The sequence below is a fragment of the Ceratotherium simum genome, chromosome 9 (genome assembly GCF_057802395.1).
Source record: "Ceratotherium simum simum isolate JZ-2026a chromosome 9, ASM5780239v1, whole genome shotgun sequence".
Classification (NCBI taxonomy): domain Eukaryota; kingdom Metazoa; phylum Chordata; class Mammalia; order Perissodactyla; family Rhinocerotidae; genus Ceratotherium; species Ceratotherium simum.
The window spans coordinates 57,493,422-57,510,658 of NC_141908.1; the positions used below are offsets into that span (position 1 = coordinate 57,493,422).

General features: G+C 38.9%; 1 protein-coding gene across 1 annotated transcript in view; it reads right to left on the reverse strand.

The window, feature by feature from the left end:
* The window catches only part of TTN (titin), a 271,430-nt gene that overhangs the window by 173,034 nt on the left and 81,159 nt on the right, over positions 1-17,237 (reverse strand). The window contains exons 69-97 of the mRNA XM_087435440.1: positions 16,882-17,163; positions 15,825-16,103; positions 15,421-15,708; positions 14,988-15,266; positions 14,616-14,894; positions 14,229-14,507; positions 13,822-14,109; positions 13,407-13,694; positions 12,579-12,860; positions 12,038-12,316; positions 11,638-11,919; positions 11,212-11,490; positions 10,831-11,118; positions 10,365-10,643; positions 9,991-10,269; positions 9,613-9,891; positions 9,185-9,472; positions 8,765-9,052; positions 7,178-7,459; positions 6,679-6,957; positions 5,975-6,256; positions 5,584-5,862; positions 4,783-5,070; positions 4,395-4,673; positions 4,005-4,283; positions 3,637-3,915; positions 2,797-3,084; positions 2,362-2,649; positions 1,595-1,885 (exon numbers count right to left, since the gene is read on the reverse strand). Of these exons, the coding sequence (XP_087291566.1) occupies positions 1,595-1,885; positions 2,362-2,649; positions 2,797-3,084; positions 3,637-3,915; positions 4,005-4,283; positions 4,395-4,673; positions 4,783-5,070; positions 5,584-5,862; positions 5,975-6,256; positions 6,679-6,957; positions 7,178-7,459; positions 8,765-9,052; positions 9,185-9,472; positions 9,613-9,891; positions 9,991-10,269; positions 10,365-10,643; positions 10,831-11,118; positions 11,212-11,490; positions 11,638-11,919; positions 12,038-12,316; positions 12,579-12,860; positions 13,407-13,694; positions 13,822-14,109; positions 14,229-14,507; positions 14,616-14,894; positions 14,988-15,266; positions 15,421-15,708; positions 15,825-16,103; positions 16,882-17,163 (8,199 nt within the window). The remainder of the gene's footprint in view (positions 1-1,594; positions 1,886-2,361; positions 2,650-2,796; positions 3,085-3,636; positions 3,916-4,004; positions 4,284-4,394; positions 4,674-4,782; positions 5,071-5,583; positions 5,863-5,974; positions 6,257-6,678; positions 6,958-7,177; positions 7,460-8,764; positions 9,053-9,184; positions 9,473-9,612; positions 9,892-9,990; positions 10,270-10,364; positions 10,644-10,830; positions 11,119-11,211; positions 11,491-11,637; positions 11,920-12,037; positions 12,317-12,578; positions 12,861-13,406; positions 13,695-13,821; positions 14,110-14,228; positions 14,508-14,615; positions 14,895-14,987; positions 15,267-15,420; positions 15,709-15,824; positions 16,104-16,881; positions 17,164-17,237) is intronic.

Here is a 17,237-nt window from a genome sequence, read left to right on the forward strand (position 1 = left end):
ATAAAGGTTTAAAAACAAGCAAAGAACAGATGCCATGCTGCCCGTGAATCACCCAGCCATCTGTGTCCTGATTAAGCACTGCAAACATTACCCTGGCAGTTCCCATAAACTTCTGTGCCATATAGATTCTCTCAAACCTGTGTACAGCTGTGTTTGTGCTGAATCCTAAAAACTAGGGGCTTATTGGGGAATTCTGCTCATCGAGAGCTGCAATTCTTGCTACTTTTTGGGAAAGAAAGCCAACATTTGAGTAATCCATGAGCCCATATCTTTATATGTGATTTTCTCTGATGTTCATCTTTAGCTATTAAATGCAGCTACAGTAGCATTTAAAATCCAATCTTTGCCCAAAGGAATTAGGAGTTGAAGCTCAGTAGTCAACTAAAAACCAACGAAGACACAAGTAACATCCTATGAAGGCTGTGTACAACGCAGTGCTATGTAATGATTTTATTCAATGGTTCTGAGACATATATAACAAAAATAAGGCAATATTCGTGACTGTAAACATTAAAACTTCTGATATCTACTCTTTTTTTTTTTTAACTCTATAGATAAATAGCCTCAGAATTCTGTAGAAAGTATTTATCTACTCAATGGCAAAACCATCAGGAATGTAAATCATGAATATGAGCCACTGTCAAGCACACATTTTTCATTTGACTAAACATATTTTAAGACTAAATGTACTTAAATCCTATTAAATGAGTGATGAAATTTGAAATTTAAGTTGACAACTCAATGATATTAGCCTACTAGTGATTTTAATCTATTAATGATATTAAACCAATATCTGTGCACAATAAAATAGCCAAGTATATCATCAGAGTTGGTAATCAGTTCCAAGCCACTCTAGGAGATTAGTTTGTAAAGTGATTTTGATGAATTTGCTTTGTAATCATCTGGATGAAGTCATTATGATCAGAGGATCAGATAGAGAAGAAATCCTTAAACAATACAGTCTATTTCTTTGCTTCAAGCTATGACTGTGTATTTAAATACATCTTCTATAATGATATACAACATCTTTCCACTAATCTTTTTTTTCTTTTTGAGCAAATTTTACTCTTTTGTCTGGGACTAATATTCACTTACAGGCTAAAATCTTTGAGCAATATATGTATAACAATAGTCCTTTAGAAATACACTTAGAAAAGAAAATGTTTCAGAATGTTATATAACTTATAATAAGCAAAGCTAATGCAATATTCAATGATGAAAATTTAAGAATTTTTCAAAATAAATGTGCCTCATGAAAATTTATACGTCACTTATGCATGAATTTCAAAGTAGACTTAGACTTCTAACTGCCTGAGAGAATTTTAGGATATGATTTACAAGTTAAGATTTTAGTCTCTTTATTTTATGACACCTACTTTGGGCTGGGCCATGTAATTAAATTACAAATAACATATTTTAATTAAACAGATATGGAATTATGGCAAGCCAATTAAATAATGTATATTTATGTCCATTATAATTACTTGGTCAACAGAGTTGAAGAAGAAATGCATATGTCAGAAGAAAGGCACATGGCTATCTAACAGGCAATGAAGAAAAACACAACAGGCTGGGGGCCGTGAAGAGAACTGACCTTTGATGACAATTGAAGATGTACACAGAGCAGAGCCTGCGTCATTCCACACTTTGCACGTGTACAAACCAGCATCGCCCATGCCCGCCTTCTTGACTTGTAGCAGGAGTGTGTTGTTCTTGAACGTGATGTCACAGTTAGGAGTTGGATGTATCTCTATATTATTCTTGTACCAAGCGACTGTTATGGGCTGGGAACCAGCAACGCGGCCCTCAAGTCTAAAAGAATTCCCTTCTGTTTCCTCTACTGTCTCTGAGAGTTTTTTAGTGAAACTTGGTGGGATTAGCCTCTCTGTAAGAAATTGCAAGGATATATGAAGTGGAATCCAGGCACAGGATTAGTATGAGGCTTTTCAAGAAAAAGAAGTCATATTTTTCATTAAAAGTCAACGCTGACCAACTAAATATGGCATATCAGTGCATGTTGATAAACATCTAAGCTTCCTCCACAAGCTTATTCTAAACTGTTCTCTGATTTATAGGATAAATGATAAAAATAACTTATGGCCTTTTGCAAAACCAGATAGTTGTCAAAAAAAAAAGGAGGGGGATGATTTTAGGGTTATGTAGGGTATATAAAATTTTATAGAAATACAGATTTAAAAAGATCACTTGTTCTCTAGAGAAACTTATTTCCTTTTAAACATTTTTATGTCATTTGTTTAAAAATGTTGTCCTGAATTTCATTTGTCCTAATAAGAACTGCACCCTTAGGATAGAATATGAAATGATTTCATTTTGTAAGACCACATGCAAAATAAACGATACCTTTTATGTTAAGTTGAGCTGTGCAGGAGTCCTTTCCCACTTCATTCACAGCGTAGCAGGTATATTGTCCAGAGTCTCCCTTGTCCACCTTCAGGATTGTCAGGTGGGCACTGTTTTCCAGAAAACTAATCTGGTAGTTTCCGCCACTTCGTATCTCTCTGTTGTCTTTGGCCCAGGCGACCTTTATCGGTTGTGTCCCAGTAACGTGGCACTCAAAGTCTGCACTTTCTCCCACCACAGCATCCACAGGGGCAACGGGGATGTCAAAGAAGGGCGGGTTCTTCCCCTCTAAGAGGAGAGCAGAAAGACAAGGTTTCAGGCTCTATACCTGGACCATCTCAGTTTACAGAAATCATGATGTTTTCTCCCTAATTTCGTGTTTGATTATAAAAATTTTAATTACAGAAATAGAAAGAAGTTTAAGAATCCACAAACCTGTGAGAATGAGTCTGGCACTAGAAGAAGCAGACCCTATTGGATTTGTAGCTGTGCAAGAATACTGGCCTGCAAGGCTCCGATCTGTTTTAAAAATATTGAGAGTGGCTACATTATCTAAAAATGATGTTTGTACATTTGGGCCATCTTTCAACGGCTTGCCATCTTTATACCAAGACACTGAGATAGGTTCTGATCCATTTACGGCACACTCAAAAACAACTGGCAGTCCAATAGTTTCTTGAACATCTCTCAATTGTCGAGAAAATGAAGGTGGAAGTTTTTGCTCTGCAGGAATAGAATTAAAGTAATGAATACTACTAGACGTTTTTAATTTCCTGAATATTCTTCTTATCATTATTGTTATATAGATAATGGTATTTCCATAAAAATACCAGGAGGTATTAACATCTCTTGAATTAACTTGGACACAAAGTAAACTTTTGGAGCAAAAGTTTCTCTCTGAGGCCACCCCGAGGCACAGCTGGTTCAAAAATAAGTAAGCCAATCTTGGCTTAAGGTACATTCTTGGGCATGCAGCAGATTCGCTAGCAATTTGATTGAGACGCTCATGGGGTGGAATTTAAAAAATACTGTCACTCATTAAAGATTTAACCATAGAGACAAATGATTACATGATCCTTCCAACTGAAAATTTAGCCATCTTATCTCTCTCTGTAAAGGCTATAGAAAAAGTAAGCCACTAATTGTAGAAGGAATTACTTAAGCAGAAAATTTTGCATTTGGGAAGATTTTCCTTAAAAGAAGGCCCTCATCAGACATTTTAAATCTTGTTCAAAAGACACACAAATTCATTAACTTTTAAAATATTGCAATCACCTTGAACAGTAAGGAAAGTTGATGAAGAAACTTCTCCCACACTGTTTTCAGCTCTACAGATATATTCTCCACTGTCATTACTATCAACCTGGTTGAAAACCAGGGTAGCAACATTGTTCCTAAAATGCATTTTGTAGGTGGCAGTGGGTCTCAATTTCGTATCTCCTTTATACCAGGATACCCCAATTTCAGGGGTCCCAGCAAGTTGGCATTGTAAAGAGGCAGAATCTCCAACGGTCACCTTAACAGGCTCCAACTGCTTGACAAAATACGGTGGTTCTGCAGGGAAGCGAGATAATCAGTCATGAAGGAGACGTGCCAGAATGATTACTTGTATGTAAAGATATGAATGTGCAATCATAACAAACCTAGTATCAGGATTTGTGCTGAACAGGAATCTTTTCCGGAAGCATTTTCAATGTAGCAGTTGTATTGCCCTGCGTCCTCTACTGTGCTACTTGGAATTTCCAGGATTGCAGATTTTTCGGTTGTGGTTATACTACACCTCTGAGAAGGAGCTATATTTATGCCATTTTTCTTCCATGTAACTGAAATGGGAGGAGTTCCAGTGTATGTGCCCTCTAGGATCAGGTGTTTTCCTTTCTCTATGCTGTAATCATTGAGCCTCTTCACAAATTTGGCTGGGGCTGTAGCAGAATTGAAGATATGAAATCAAACACATATACACACAGATATAGACATATCTCTTACTTCATGTAGGTTAATTGTAAACAATGTGGGATAGCAGTCAAACCAACCTTTTACATAGAGATGTGTGGTACAGGAAGCCTTGCCGGCTTCGTTACTAACTATGCATGTGTATTCTCCGCTTTGTGATGTATCTACATCAAACAACTCCAGTTCTGCAACTGCATCCTCCAAAGACACATTACATCTGTCCCCTGGTACTAGTTCACTGCTACCCTTGAACCAGCTGACCATGAAAGGAGGTGTTCCTTTTATGATGCTCGTGAAAGTTACATTGGTTCCAGTTAAAACATCCATGGCCTCAGGTTTCTGAACAAAAGATGGTGGTTCTAAACAAAAAAGCACATGCCAGAGAAAAAATTTAATATTTTTGAATTTTGATAAAAATGCTTAATAAATTGTGAAATGCAATTCTATTTTACTGCATTATTAACTGACCTCTCACAGTCAAAGGAGCACTGCATTCATCAGAACCAGCCACATTAGTAGCTACACATGTGTAGTCGCCGGCATCCGATTCTTCCAGCATGTTCACGGTTAAAGCACAAGTGTTATCTGTCAGGGTGGTCTGGTATTTTCTTCCACTGCTGATCTCATTTCCTTCATGGAACCAGGAGACAGAGATTGGAGGTGATCCATAGACTTTGCACTCCATTACAATCGAGGAACCAGACAAACCATTTGTCTCTTTCAATTTTCTTGTGAATGAAGGAGGAACAACTCGGTCTGAATGTGATAAAAATCAAACAAACAAGGGACATCAGTTATAAAATGATTTCAAAAGAGAATTATTGTCTTTTTGATGGAATATTCCTAGATCCATTTGGTTCTTTCGGGAGAGTATCAAAGAATTCCCTATGGGTTCACACAATCCTAATCCTTGAAAATCAATGGGCAAGATGTGCTAGTTGGCTTGTCAGGGATTTTGGTCTCTCTTTGCTTGGAATCACTATATGGTGAATTATTCCAGCATAAGTGATAGTTGAAGACAACTTTGTCCTTATTCAGGGATTAGGTTTTACTCCTACCACCCTGAATTGTGGAAATTCCTCCACGAGAAAGGGATATAAATTTGAACTTGGTTTTCTTCTAACTCTATAGCTATGTTACCTCTGATTTTGCTGATTCAGAGGACATCAGACTCATGTCACATTGTAGAAGATGGAGCTTCCCACACACATATATGTAAATCAGGAACTACACTGTAATAACATTGAAACAAAAGACCAACCAACCAACCTGAAACTTGAACTGAGGCTGTGCAGCTGTCTTTGCCAACAGGGTTGTGCACCTCAAAACTGTATACTCCACTGTCATTGGGTGCCACGTTGATAATCTTAAGGCCAGATACTTTGTTGAAGAAGCTTATTTTGTATTTGCTGTCACTCGTCAGTTCTTTCCCATCCTTAAACCACTTGGTAGTGAGTTCCGGTGTACCAGTGACCGTGCACTCCAAGGTACAGGTGTCTCCCATGGTAACTTGTATGGATTCTGGCTTTTCCACAATTGCTGCAGGTTCTGGAATGAGACATAAATTGTAACCAAATTTTAAAATCAAATTGAAAAACTAAGGAAAACACAGATACTCGTGTGTGCCTCGTATTCATGATAACATCCTCTTTGTACTAACCAAGAACAGATAGCGTGGCGAAGCACTCTTGCATTCCAGCATCGTTTTTGATCTGACAGGTGTACTTCCCAGAATTGGCTGTTTCTGCTCTTGAAAACTGGAGGGTTGCAATGTTTTCTGAATAAGAAATCCATATGTTGTCACTTTCTCTAACAACTTCCCCCTTGTCTTTGAACCACATCACTGAAATTGGCTCAGCGCCTTCAATAGCAGTCTGCAGCTGAACTTCTTCACCAACGATGGTAGAAATGTCACTGAGCGTCTTCACAAATCTTGGTGGTGCTGATGAAGAAGAGGGAAGTCAGGGATTTAAAATGGGGTTAATACTATTTCCCTCAAGTCATGAATGCTAGGAACCAGACTAGTGATAAAGTGTTGTTTTCATTTCTTAAATAAGAGGCATTTTTGGTGAATGGGAACAGGGACACATTAGAGTTTATATTAAGCAGAGAGAGTCGAGCATCTTGTCCTCTCCAGCTTCCTAAACCCAAATAAAAGCTATTGGAAGAATTGTCTAAAGAGATATTTGGATTTGGTAGGATTCAGAAATGGGACGTACACTAAACGTAAAAGGATGTAGAAAGGAAAAAGCAAAAAGTAGAAGAGACAGCTAGTGATAAAGGACTGGGCAATAGCTAAAAGGCCAACAGAATATTAAAATTAGAAGGAAAATAGTAAGCAGAAGGGAATGAAGTCACTCTAACCTTTCAGAGTGATAGAACCAACACAAGTGTCACTTCCCACATCATTCATGGCTTTGCACTGATATTCCCCAATGTCCGCAGCATCGACATTCAGGATGTGAATACTTGTAAGGAAGTTCTCAGACATTATCTTGTACTTCTTGCCACTCCTAAGTTCTCTCTTGTCTTTATGCCAAGAAACTTGAAATGGGGGAGTACCCTGAAGCTCACACTCAAGGTGAACATCAGCTCCTTTCAGTGTCTCAACAGGATGAGGCTTTTTGCGGAAAATGGGTGGTTCTAGAATTGGAAGATAATTGAGTTAGACACAAAGGAAAATTAGGATGCATTCTGAAAGTATATAGTTACAAGTAAGAATCAGTTTTACATTCCATCAAAGAAAGCGAAAACATAATTTTCAATCTTCTCTTGTATCTTTTAAAAATTCTAAGGCAACAATGGAGAGTCAAACAGGAGAGGAGGCTGATGTGAAAAACATAAAGAAAGAGTAAGATCTGACCTTTAACTTTTAAGGAAGTGCTGCTGCTGGCACTGCCTGCTGCATTGCGGGCCTCACATGTGTAGTCTCCACTGTCTTCAACACTGAGATTGTGCATTTCCAACACCGCCACCGAGTCAAGGAATGACATTCTGAATTTACTGCTCTCTTGAATTTCAGTCTCATCTTTGTACCATAAAACTTTGATTTCTGGAGACCCTGCTATTTTACATTCGTATCTTGTGTATTCATCCTGTTTCACAATTCTTGAAGGTTCGAGCTTCTTAATGAATCTGGGTGGTTCTATGGAACCAAGAGGGAAAACACAAGGTAAGGGATGGAAAAGACACGTATAATTCAAGGTCAAGTGAAAAAAGGAATCTCTGTTAAACAGAGAGGTCTTTAGCTCTGGAAAACAAATTTATTGGATGCAGTTCAAGGAAGAATAGTTAAGTGAAACCTATATAGAAAATTCCTAAAATAAAACACATTTGTTTTTGTAAGCACCCACATCAAATATTATTGCAAAAGCAAGGAGGAAGAGACATTAATGCTTATTGTGCAATCCTCCTCCCAGCAAAAGAATCACTTCTTTAGTTCGAGATCAGAGGCAAAGCATATCTGTTGGGAAGAACTCTGAGGTTCACAGGGAATAAGAGAGTTTGATTACTCTCTTGTATGTGACTGTTTATTTCCTATGGTGCAAAGATATCAGTTATGTACCAAGAAGAGTCCAATAGCAAAACTGGGTCAGATATCTTAATATATTTTTAAAAATGCCGCTTTCTAGTATAGGCTTTAAATAGATATTTCTTCAAACCTTCATAATTTCCTTTTGAGGTGGGGAGAGCAATGCTTTCTTCATTAACTGAAGCAAAAAATTCAAGCTTAAGGAGATGAAAATGATTAGCTATATATGTCATAGAGCAATTGGGCTGCTAAATCTAATTCTATTTTAATTTCAAGATATTTATAAACCATCACCACAAAAACCCTTAAAAATGCTCTAATGGGTTAGATCAGCAGCTCATTGAGTTAAGTATTTAATTTCAGTCATGAACATGCTATAGAAAGAGATGGTTGGCTTCCATAATGTCAGATATCGATGTACTCCCCAGTCCCCTGGCTTCCTATTATTATTCCTACTATTATTTAAGTGGGGCTAGTGGAGGAAAAGAAGTCGACACAACCTGACTGTTCTTGAAAGGCTTGATAGTTGGGGGCTCTGATATCCCCTAGAGGGACAAAATCCATTAATTTACAAACCACTGTGGAAAATAAGTCATTTGAGATGACTTCCTCTTCTTGTCCTAAGATAATTTCTTTCAAAGTTGAATTTTCTTGCCATTCTGTGAAAAGTTTTCATTCATTTTCTCTCTAGTCTCTATTTTTAGCCTGTGAAGATGGACTTCCAGTCCATGGTTTACCAGTTTTATATTTTTAAATAAAAGTTTTAAAAACTTGACCCATTTGAAAGGCCCTGAATCCATGTCATCCCTTCTAATTACTAGACCATGGTCCTAAACATAACTTTCAAGCACATCCTTCCTTCTATATTTTAAGATATTGAAAATGTAAGAGACCTTGCTACTTTATTTGAACTAGTACCTTGTACACCCAGATGAGCAGAACAAGAGTCTTTTCCAGCAACGTTGCTTGCATAGCAAGTGTACTGCCCAGCGTCGCCTTTGCCTACTTTGAGAACTGTCAAAGTGGCAGTATTTTCAACCAAAGTCATCTTGTAGTTGCCACCAGGGCGAATCTCTCGGTTATCTTTGGCCCAAGTGATTTTGATTGGTGCAGTTCCAGTTACATGACATTTAAAAGAACCACTTTCTCCAAGAGCCAGATCTACTGATACAGGCTTTAGATCAAAGAAAGGAGGCACTTCATGCTCTGAAAAGAATGAACACCAACATGGTGACTTCAGTTTTCATGTTCCCAGACATGGAGCAGAGACCAGTCGTTTGGTGGCCTGGAGCCATGAAGTTGCTTTATAATGAAGAGGGTAATGTGATGGCTACTCACCTGAGAGAATGAGCTTGGCACTGGATGAAGCAGTCCCAAGAGGATTAGAAGCTGAGCAATTGTACTGACCAACATGGCTCTGGTTGGTTTGCAAAATCTGAAGAGTTGCAACATTATGAACAAAAGATGTTTGCAAATTAGAATCATCTTTTAAAAGTACCCCATCTTTGTACCAAGACACTTGAAGAGGTTCTGAACCATTGATGCGACATTCAAATGCAACTGGGAAGCCAAGAGTCTCATAAACATCCTTCAGTTTTCTTGCAAAGGAAGGTGGAAGTTTGCGTTCTGTAAAGAAGTTACAGATGATCCTTATTTACAAGGGAGAAAACACGTACAACATATTTCAATCCACTAAAATTGTGATGTTTTTAAGAAAAGGCATCTGTCAACACACAGCAAGACTTCTTAAGCAAAACTGTCATCACCTTTGATAACAAGCACAGCTGAAGAAGCGACTGCCCCCACACTGTTTTCTGCCTTGCATGAATACTCTCCCACGTCACTGTGATCCACTTTGTTGATTACTAAGGAGGCAACATTATTTTTGAATTGCATCTTATATGCAGGAGCGGATCGTAGCTTTGTGTGTTCTTTATACCAAGAAATTCTAATTTCTGGAGTTCCGTCCACTTTACACTGTAAAGTTACAGGTTCTCCAATGGTTGCTTCCACATGTTCCAGAGGTTCAATAAAATAAGGTGGTTCTAAGAGACAAAGGATGGTAATCAATCAGTCATGCTAACTAAAAGAGGGTGTTTTAAAGGAAAGAAAAGAGCCATTAAAAGAGGTAACTGTCAACACACCTAAGACAGACACCAAAGCGTCACAAATATCTTGACCAGCCTCATTTTCTATCAGGCAACTGTATTGTGCATAATCCTCTATTGTGCTCTCAAGAATTTCCAGTATCGTAGATTTTTCTGTCATGGTAATACTGCAATTCTGAGACTGTGAAAGAGCGAACTCATTCTTCATCCAGCTCACAGAGATGGGAGGCGTGCCAGTAAATGTGGCCTCGAGAACTATGGGGCTTCCTGTCTCCACACTGAAATCAGCCAATCTTTTCACAAAGGTGGCTGGTTCTATAAGGACAAAACACGAGGGTAAAACGGACATCTTCAAATGAAGACTTAGAAAAAAAATTTAAAAGATACACGAATTGGAGAAAAGGGCAAACCTTTCACAAAAAGATGTGTGGTACAGGAAGCGCTGCCAGCATCATTAGTAACGAGGCAAGAATAGTCGCCACTCTGCAATGGCTCCACCTCCCACAACTCCAGTTCTGTGACATAATCTTCCAGAGAGATGGTGCACGAGTCCCCTGACACCAGCTCCCTGCTGCCTTTAAACCACTTGACCTTGAACGGAGGGGTGCCTCTAAAGACACTGGTGAATGTGAGGCTTGTTCCAGGTAAAACTTCCACAGAATCAGGGGTTTCTTCAAAAGATGGTGGTTCTAGATACCCCAGAGGAGGGGGAGATAAGAGAAAAAAGAAATCCAAGTGAGAAGTGATTTTGCTACCTGAAGAAAAAAGAACTAAGACTACAAATGAAGACAAAATAAAGAAATTCCATGCAAGGCAGGCACTAAATCACGTGGAAGAGATATCAGAGAAGCAGCAGCCTGACCCTTGCACACTGACCTTGCACAGTCAGGACTGCTGAGCATTCATCAGAGCCAGCCACGTTGGCAGCCACACATGTGTATACGCCCGTGTCAGAGGGCTCCAATAAGCTCAGATTCAAAGTACAGACATTTTCCGAAAAGCTGGACTGGCATTTAGGCCCACTAACGATCTCATTTCCATCCTGAAACCAGCCAACAGAAATCGGGGCCGAGCCAGCGACTCGGCACTCCAACACCGCTGAGGCCCCCAGGATGGCGTTCAGGTCTTTCAGCTTGCGGATGAAGGAAGGAGGTACAACTCGATCTATGTGGAGAAGGGTAGTTTTCCGTTTAAAGAGAAGCTTTATTTTCTTTTCTGGGAAAAATTATATATTCATAAAAACCTCATTCCACTCACCCGAAACGTGGACAGATACAGTGCAGTTACTTTTACCAACACTGTTTTTCACTTCAAAGCTATATAATCCCTTATCACTCATTTCTGCGCAGGGGATTTTAAGGGAAGCCACTTTGTTGACGAACGTAATGTGATGTTTGCTGTCTGCAGATATTTCTCTTCCATCTTTGAACCACTTGGTTGAAAGTTCTGGTGTTCCAGTCACTACACACTCTAATGCAAAAGGATTTCCTGTAGTGACTGTCATGGGTTCTGGCTTCTCTATGATTCTGGCTGGTTCTAAAAGAAGAAGTATTGCATTGAAATAAAGTCACCTTCCAAACTAAGAGTGTAATCAATATATGATTGGGTAAGAGTAATATTTGTAGACAATGATCATGGGTTGGTCAACTTGATTTTTTTCTCAGGCTATCCTTTGTTACTAACCTAGTACAGTCAAGACTGCAGAACATTCTCTCATTCCAGCCTCATTTTTGATTTGGCACACATATTTTCCAGAATTAGATGCATCTGGGCTCCCAAGTTGGAGGGTTGCAATGTTATCAATGAATGAAATCCTAGTGTTTTCACTCTCTCTGATGACTTCACCTTTATCTTTCAGCCAGACAACAGAAATTGGCTGAAAGCCTTCCACTACAGCCCGTAACTCAACAGCATCCCCAACAAGGGTTGAGGCATCAGTTAGCTTTTTCACAAATCGTGGAGGTTCTAATGAAAGAAATTTGTGGTTAGAGAAAAAAATGAGAATCACAGCCACATAAATTACTAATAATGCAAGAAAAGACGAAAAGAAGAGGCATATATTTTTGTGCCCATGTATACAAACCTTTGAACTTGACAGTGCAAACACACGTGTCACTTCCCACCTCGTTACTAGCTTTGCAGTAATATTCTCCTACATCGGAGGCTTCAAGATTAAGGATATGAAGACTCGTATCAAAATTTTTCGAAGTGATTTTAAATTTCCTGCTGCTTCGAACTTGCTTTCGATCTTTAACCCACACCACTTCAAATGGGGGGGTTCCCGCAATTTCACATTGGAAGACAACATCAGAACCTTGAAGGGCTCCTATTGGAGAAGGCTTCTGGGTGAAAACAGGAGGTGCTACCAGAAAAAAGAAGATAAATGATGAGAACATCTGCTTACTAAAAAGGAAAAAATATTTTAGAATCTAGAATAGTCAAGAGTGACCGGTGTGACCAAATGACAGTATGCTAACAGAAGAAATGACAATTCATAAAAAATAGTTTAAGAATTGCAAGCAAATCCCCTTAACTAGTCTTTTTATTTTGGAGCTCATAACATTGCTGAGAAAGAATCTAAATCAGAGGAGAAGGAAGAAAGAAAGAGGTGTGGCGTGTCTAACCTTTAACCGTCAGCGCTGTGCTGCAGCTGGCGTCACCAACACCATTGTGAGCTTCACAGATATAGTCCCCACTGTCCTCAGTGCTGGCTTCGTTGATGGTCAGCAATGCCACAGAATTAACAAATGACATGTTGTACTTCCAACTTTCGTGCAGTTCACTGTCATTTCGGAACCACGAAACTTTGATTTCTGGGGAACCACTTATTTTACATTCCAGTTGGATGGATCCTCCCTGCTTTGCAATAGTTGAAGCTTCTAATTTCTTAACAAACTTTGGAGGTTCTAGTAAATCAAAGGAAAAAATAGCTTATGTTTGTAGTTGAAGACCTCATAAATACACATTTAGACTGGTTTATTATTAAGAAGAGACTTTCTGAGAATTTTGTGGTAAAATAAATTATCCTTTCTATTAAATAAGGTTTTAACCTTTTAAATAGAGAATTTAGTTGATAGGTCTATTTTTGTAGTTTGGATACACAAGCTAAGACATATAAGTTAATGTATTACAGAGGTATTTGATGAAAATTTAGTAATGATAAATCACAATGCCATATAACAGGAAAGAATGAAAAAAGAGAATAGTTGAAACATTTAACAGATTTCAATTAAACAACACTCTTTGATAGGACTATACTTAGACATACACTAACAAAGGACAATGTAAAGAGAAAACAGAACTTTGATTAATGTTGCCTCCAACACTAATATACAAATTCTAACATAATCCAGTTAGTTTATCTCAAGCTTTTAAAAACTAAAGAAACTTTTAGAAGACAATTACACAAATGTGGGGAAGAACAAATATTGGTAAACATCACGTCATGATACCTTTTACACTGAGTTGAGCTGAGCACATGTCTTTGCCGACATCGTTGGTTGCTTGGCAAGTATATTGACCGGAGTCTCCTTTGCCCACCTTAAGAATTCTCAAATGGGGAGTGTTTCCCACACATGTGATCGTATAGTTTCCTCCAGGACGGATCTCTTTGTTATCTTTTGACCAAGTGATTCGCATTGGTTGAGCACCAGTAACATGACACTCAAAGTCAGCACTTTCCCCAGCTATAACATCTATAGATACAGGCTTGATGTCAAAGAAGGGAGATTTCTTAGGTTCTGGAAGATGAGAGGAAAAGGCAATGTGTGTTTGTTTGTTTTTTTGCTTTTTTCATTAGCCATTTCTACTTTGACAATGAATAAAAAGTCATGGTTTGCAAAGAGAAAGATCAAGATGGGAACAAACCTCTTGCTGTCAATCTAGCACTAGAAGATGCTGTTCCAAGTGGATTAGAAGCTGAGCAAGAGTACTGGCCAGAGTGACTCAAGTCAGTTTGCAAAATTTTTAAAGTCGCCACATTATCTACAAATGATGTCTGTAGATTTTCATCATCTCGTAAAAGCACGCCATCTCTGTACCAGCTCACTTGGATGGGTGCGGAGCCATTTAATCGACAAGTGAGTGTTACTGGTAACCCAACAGTTTGTTCGATGTCCTTTAATTGTCTTGCAAAGGAAGGTGGGAGTTGGCGTTCTGTGGGAAGACAAGTAATACTTGAGGCATTAGTAGATGAAATGAAAATTTCCCCACAAAGATAAAAAGTTAAGATAAGGAAAAAAGAAATATTTTAATTTCTAAAATAATGTCACTACCTTGAATTCTGAAGATAGTCCTAGAAGAAGCAGTTCCTATACTATTTTCTGCTTTACATGTGTACTCTCCACTGTCATTGATATTTACTTTATTAAAAACAAGTGTGGCCACATTGTTTGTAAAATAGGTCCTGTATTCAGGAGTTGGCCTTATCTTGGTGTCTCCTTTGTACCAAGACACTGTAATTTCTGGTGTCCCAGCAACCTGGCATTGTAAAGAAACCGAATCTCCAACTGAGGCCTCCAGAGGTTCCAGTTCCGTAACAAAATAAGGTGGTTCTAAAGAAGAAAGGGTCATGATCAGCAACCGGAATTAAAGAAAATCGAACAAACTATGCTTCGTGTTAGATGAATGCCAATCACTTAAGAGAGAATAAGACAACACACCTAATGTAGATACCAGAGCTTCGCAAACATCCCTTCCTGCCTCATTTTCAATCTCGCAGGAATACTGGCCTGCATCTCTTTTTGTGCTATTCAGAATTTCCAGGATGCAACTTTTCTCTGTTGTGACTATGTTGCATTTTTCAGACGGAGTTATGTGAAAACCATCCTTTTTCCAGGTAACCGAAATTGGAAGTGTTCCAGTGTAGGTACTCTCCAGAATTATGGACTTCCCCGGTTCTACAGAGTGATCACTTAACTTCTTCACAAATGCAGCCGGTTCTGGTGAGTGACAAAGCACAGCAGTTAAACACAATAAAAACACAAAGACGGCAGTATACAGAAAATAGGACGATCAAGTGCACTTGAGCAAACCTTTTACAAAGAGACGAGTTGTGCAGAATGTTTGGCCAGCATTGTTAGAAACCACACAGGTATATTCCCCACTCTGAGTTATGTTGACATTAAATAATTCCAGTTCGGCCACAGTGTCTTCAAAATAGATGTTGCACATGTCCCCTTTCACCAGTTCCCTGGCACCTCTGAACCAGCCGACCTTGAATGGAGAGGTTCCTCTAATAACACTAGTGAAGGTGACATTTTTGCCTGGTAGTACTTCCAAAGGTTCAGGTTCCTTCACAAAAGAGGGTGGTTCTACACAGACATGGAGGACAACGAAAAGATCCTGTAAGCTTCGAATTTAGTTGCAATTTTGAATCAAAAAAGAAGAGCACATCTGAGTGTGTGTCAACCTGGATGTGCATCCAAAGAGGACTTTGTAAGAAAGGGTTGAGTGTCTAACACTGACCTTGTACAGCCAACACTGCACGACATTCATCAGACCCAGCGACATTAGCAGCCACGCATGTGTAACTCCCCGTATCTGATGAGTCCAGGGAATTCAGCTGCAACGTGCAGACATTATCCGAAAACGCGGTTTGGTACTTTGCTCCACTGACAATCTTAGTTTTCTCATGAAACCAGGCAACAGAGATGGGTGACGATCCAGCTACTTTACACTCCAAGATGCAGGAAGCACCCAGCACCCCACCAGTATCTTTCAGTCTTCGTGTGAAAGAGGGAGGAACCATTCGGTCTGTGTGAGAAAAGGCAAGAGACTCAACACGATTAGAAAGAAAGTAAGAGACTCAAGAGAAGGAAACGTGTGAAAGGAATTTGCATAAGCATTGGGAGGAACGTATTGGAACTAACCTGAGACATCAACCACAGCTGTGCAGCTGCTTTTTCCAACATTATTTTGAACCTGGAAAGTGTATGTGCCTGCATCTTCCCCTTCAACGGAGAGAATCTTTAAGGAAGAGATTTTGTTGTAGAAGCTAAATTTGTGTTTTTGGCTGCTGGTCAACAGCTTTCCATCCTTGTACCATTCGACTGAGAGCTCGGGAGTGCCAGCCACCTTACACTCCAGAGTGCATGTTTCTCCTACAGTCACTGTCATTGATCCTGCCTTCTCGACAATGACTGCGGGCTCTGAAATAAAATGTGATAGCCACCTGTCAGAGTCTGTTACCTTTACTACGTCTCTACTGTCACATTCACTAAGATTGTTTCTTCCAATGATATGATTATGTTAGGGCTCTCTCTCTCTTTAGATTTTAAAATGTGATTCTTACACACTGTCATGAAATTATAGGAGTTATTATTGACAAATACGTTTGTGTACCAGTCAACTTTCAAAACAATTCAGACAATGTACATTAGACAATGTATATTGATTTGAACTTGACCCTCTTTAGAACAAAAGCTATATTTTATTATGAATTAATCAGTACTTATGCTCTACTTTAAGGTGCTAATGATAGTTTTTTGAGTTGTTATCCAAACAATTGCTAAATTGAAGTGAAATCTGTCCAAAGAGGAAAGTGTCTTTCCTATCAAACGTTGATGTTTGGAGTTCTTGCCAGCTTTGACAACTAGTATTTTGGAAACAAAATTTCCATGTAGCATATGCTGGGCTCCTAATTTTTTTTAAGCTTACACAAAAGACAGTTATGATTATATTTGCTAATCCATCAAGAAAAGTAGTAAGTAAACAATAAAATAGATGGCTAATCTTTGATAGGATCTCAGAAACAGAAAAGAGTGTTTGAAAGATCAATGAAACCCCCTAAACCTTTCACATAGGTGAGGATCAACGTAGTTCTAGAAGAAATTCAGAAAAGGAGATTCTACCAGTAACTCTAAGTAACTCGTCTCAGCATTTAGCATCACTTTCTATTAGGGGAGTAGTGTACCATACTGTACCAACCTAGAACAGTCAACGTGGCCATGTTCTCCCTCATTCCACCATCATTCTTGATTTGGCAGATATACTTCCCAGCATTAGCTGGTTCTGCTCTTGCAAACTGCAGAGTTGCAATATTTTCCACAAATGTAATTCTGATGTTTTCACTTTCTCTAATCACTTCTTCCTTCTCTTTAAGCCACTGGACATAAATAGGCTGGGTGCCTTCTATGGATGCTTGCAACTCAGCGGGCTCACCAGCTACAACGGTGAGGCTGTTCAGTTTGGAGACAAATCTTGGTGGTTCTGAACAGAGAAAGATGGATGGAGATTGTTGAAAAGATTGTCCAGACAATGCAAGAGAGGAAATAAACAAGCAT